Genomic DNA, 2,947 nt, shown 5'->3' with positions numbered 1-2,947 from the left:
TCGGGTGTCCCAAAAGTTAAATAAATTATATTTTAATTATTGTACGCGGTTAATAAATATTCAAATTAAAAATATTCAACAATAAATTTATAAGTTAACTTTAGATAAAGCAATTTCCTAGTAAACTCCATCCTGTTTAGTATAAATGATTTTTATGTGCCTATTGACTAATACACGGTTTTGCTGTTGAATATTAACTATCAGTATTAAGAACTGTTGGCAATTTAAATAAATGTACGTTGTATTTTAATTTACAGTTATTTATTTTTAACAATTTTTTCAGTAACTTTGTAATGAAATAAATGTATAGGAAAATGAGTGCAACCAGATTAGAAATAGATGTAAAACGACTCTTGTCAGTTTGTGAAGAAATGGCTCAAAATAATTCATCTGATGATTGGCGGTTAAGCAAAGTAAATATATTTATTTAGATATTTACATCATTAGACTTTAAGTTTTGTAGTGTGCATGTTTAATAGTTAACAATTACCATTTTAATAAATTTAACAAGGTCCGTAGTTACCACTCATCGATCTAAAAATTGTATATTTTTATTATTATTAATAAATTTGTGTTCTAGTTTATAGAAGCTGTCAGTGAAATGATAGCAGAATTAATTAAAAAAAGGTAAAAAAAAATTGTACCAGGAATTTAATGAAATAAATTTAATATACAATAGGTATACAAATAAATATAATATATCAAATATAAGTTTAAAATGTTTAATTAATTTAATTTATTTTTGTTATGTACAGTGATCCAGACAAAGATACAATTAACCAATACACAAAACGAATGGAATTCCTTAAAGGATTTTTGAATACCAAAGAAATTGTAATATATCATTCTACATTTCTACATTTTAGAATATAAAAAATTTATGCTTCTACATAATTATGTTAGGAAAATTCAGAAAAGAAATTAGTTGCCTTGGAAATGTTAGAACCTGTACAGGTGTCTGATAGCCGTTCAAAAGATATTAAGCAAAAATATAAAGTTACATACATAAAACAATTGAGAGATGAACTACTTGGAAGTAAATAGATTTATTTTTAAGTAAACAATAAGGTATGTATGAAATGTAATTGTGTTTAGATGATACAAATGAATTTAGATCATCTAGGCAACCAGATGTAGATAGTAGTGATAATTTGGATGAATTATTGAGACATCATCAAAATAAACAGGAATCCATCGCTGAAGAACTGATGGCGATCACTCGAGGCTTACGAGAACATTCCGAACTAGCTGGAAAAATAATTAAAAAAGACATAGAAGTATATAATTTATGACAAAATGTTTTAATTGTGTTTAACTTCTTAAATTATTTTATATTAGATTTTAGAAAAATCGTCAAAAGGCATGGATACTAATTTTGAAAATTTAAAAAGAGAAGAACTGAGATTAACGGAATTTGTAAGAAAAAGTACTTGGAGGTGTTGGATATGGGTTTTGGCTGTTGCTATGGTTGCAATTTTTATAAGTATGTACTTTATTATTGTACAGTTTAAAACAATAAATAAATTAAAATTAAATTAATTGTCATTAAAATTTTGTTTTCAGAAATGATTTTATTCATCAAAGTGACCAAAAAAAGTTAATGAAATTGAATTACCTGTCCTTTGCATCTTTAAATTATGTAATTTGCACAGCATTTTTATTGGTATATTTCACCATTACTTATTGTTAATAATAAAAATACTTATTGATATAATATTCTGATATCACTGTTAATAAATATATTGTTTCTACTCAATGCTTATTAATTAGCTACTAGGTTTTAGTAAAATGGATGGTAATTTACATTGGACATGACTCTTAATCACATACAAATTGCCTAATCTACTACAACCCACTCAATAAAATATAAATTGACTGTTCAACTTAAACAGGGTATAGTCAAATACTACCCATTACCTTGTATATTTTAGAAATTTAGCGTTTGGTGTGTATAAATTACTAAACATCTATTTCTGTATCAGATATCAATAGTATGTAAAAATTCTATGAAAATTAATTTTTGTATTTCCAATAATATGGTTTATTGAACAGTTTTGAGAGTAAAAACATCTATTATCAATATTTAGAAGAGAAGTTAATCTGTGTCTGTAATCTGTATAAAAGTCAATTTTTTATATTTTTAGAACGAAACAATTCAAATTAAAAAAGTAAAAAATCACATATTTTATAGCTAAATATTGAAAATTTCCTCATATACAAACCTTGATAAATTTCTTCTCTTAAATTTGTATAATAAGTGTTCATACTATAATGTCACTCAGTAAGTTATATTATTGGAAACACGAAACTATGTAAGTTTCAGTGCTACTAAAATAGACATTTATAATTAGTGTATAAATTGCTGCGTTGACATGTATGTACGCGTACGGGAGCGCTCCGATATTTATTTTACACGCTGTCGTTAAAATTTCATACTAATGATCACTTACTAAGTACACATTTACACAACCCGCACATACAAACATATAAAATTGCCTATATTGAACTCCTTAAAAACTGTCGGTATTGATACCCCTTATTTAATATTTCGTTGAAAATTACTGATTAATAGGGTTCAGACCTAAAAGCAATATACTCAATAAGAAAAGCATCTAAAATGTAAAGAAACCATTTAATTTATATGTAAAAAAAAAAATTAACTAAAACATTAAATGGTTTATATATTTGACTAGTTAGTATAAAAAAAAAATTCACTACCATGTACTTAGATAAACTGTCTTCAGTAAAACGTTGACGGTTTCGGCTTCACATATTTTTGTACATAGAAAATGATCTGAAATGTTCTTTAAAAAAAATCTTTAAATGATCTTCGTCTACACTCTACGGAAATTATTGGGGTGGACTGACGAACAATTTTGAATCTAGCATCTACATGCATTATGAACATATTTTAATCTAAAGATAGGTAGGATGGTTACTTTTATAA

General features: G+C 25.6%; 1 protein-coding gene across 1 annotated transcript; it reads left to right on the top strand.

Annotated features, from left to right (window-relative positions):
• On the top strand, nt 1-1,664 carry LOC100569033 (vesicle transport protein USE1). The gene is made up of 8 exons (XM_003240849.3): nt 1-234; nt 311-413; nt 581-627; nt 756-834; nt 904-1,036; nt 1,096-1,277; nt 1,339-1,483; nt 1,564-1,664. Coding segments are annotated over exons 1-8 (729 nt in total). The 5' UTR covers nt 1-232; the 3' UTR covers nt 1,602-1,664.
• The last annotated feature ends 1,283 nt before the right edge of the window (nt 1,665-2,947 follow it).

Source organism: Acyrthosiphon pisum, unplaced genomic scaffold, assembly GCF_005508785.2.
Source record: "Acyrthosiphon pisum isolate AL4f unplaced genomic scaffold, pea_aphid_22Mar2018_4r6ur Scaffold_21467;HRSCAF=24060, whole genome shotgun sequence".
In the NCBI taxonomy this organism is placed as follows: domain Eukaryota; kingdom Metazoa; phylum Arthropoda; class Insecta; order Hemiptera; family Aphididae; genus Acyrthosiphon; species Acyrthosiphon pisum.
The sequence above is the reverse complement of the archived record's forward strand: the minus strand, read 5'-3'. Positions and strand labels throughout refer to the sequence as shown.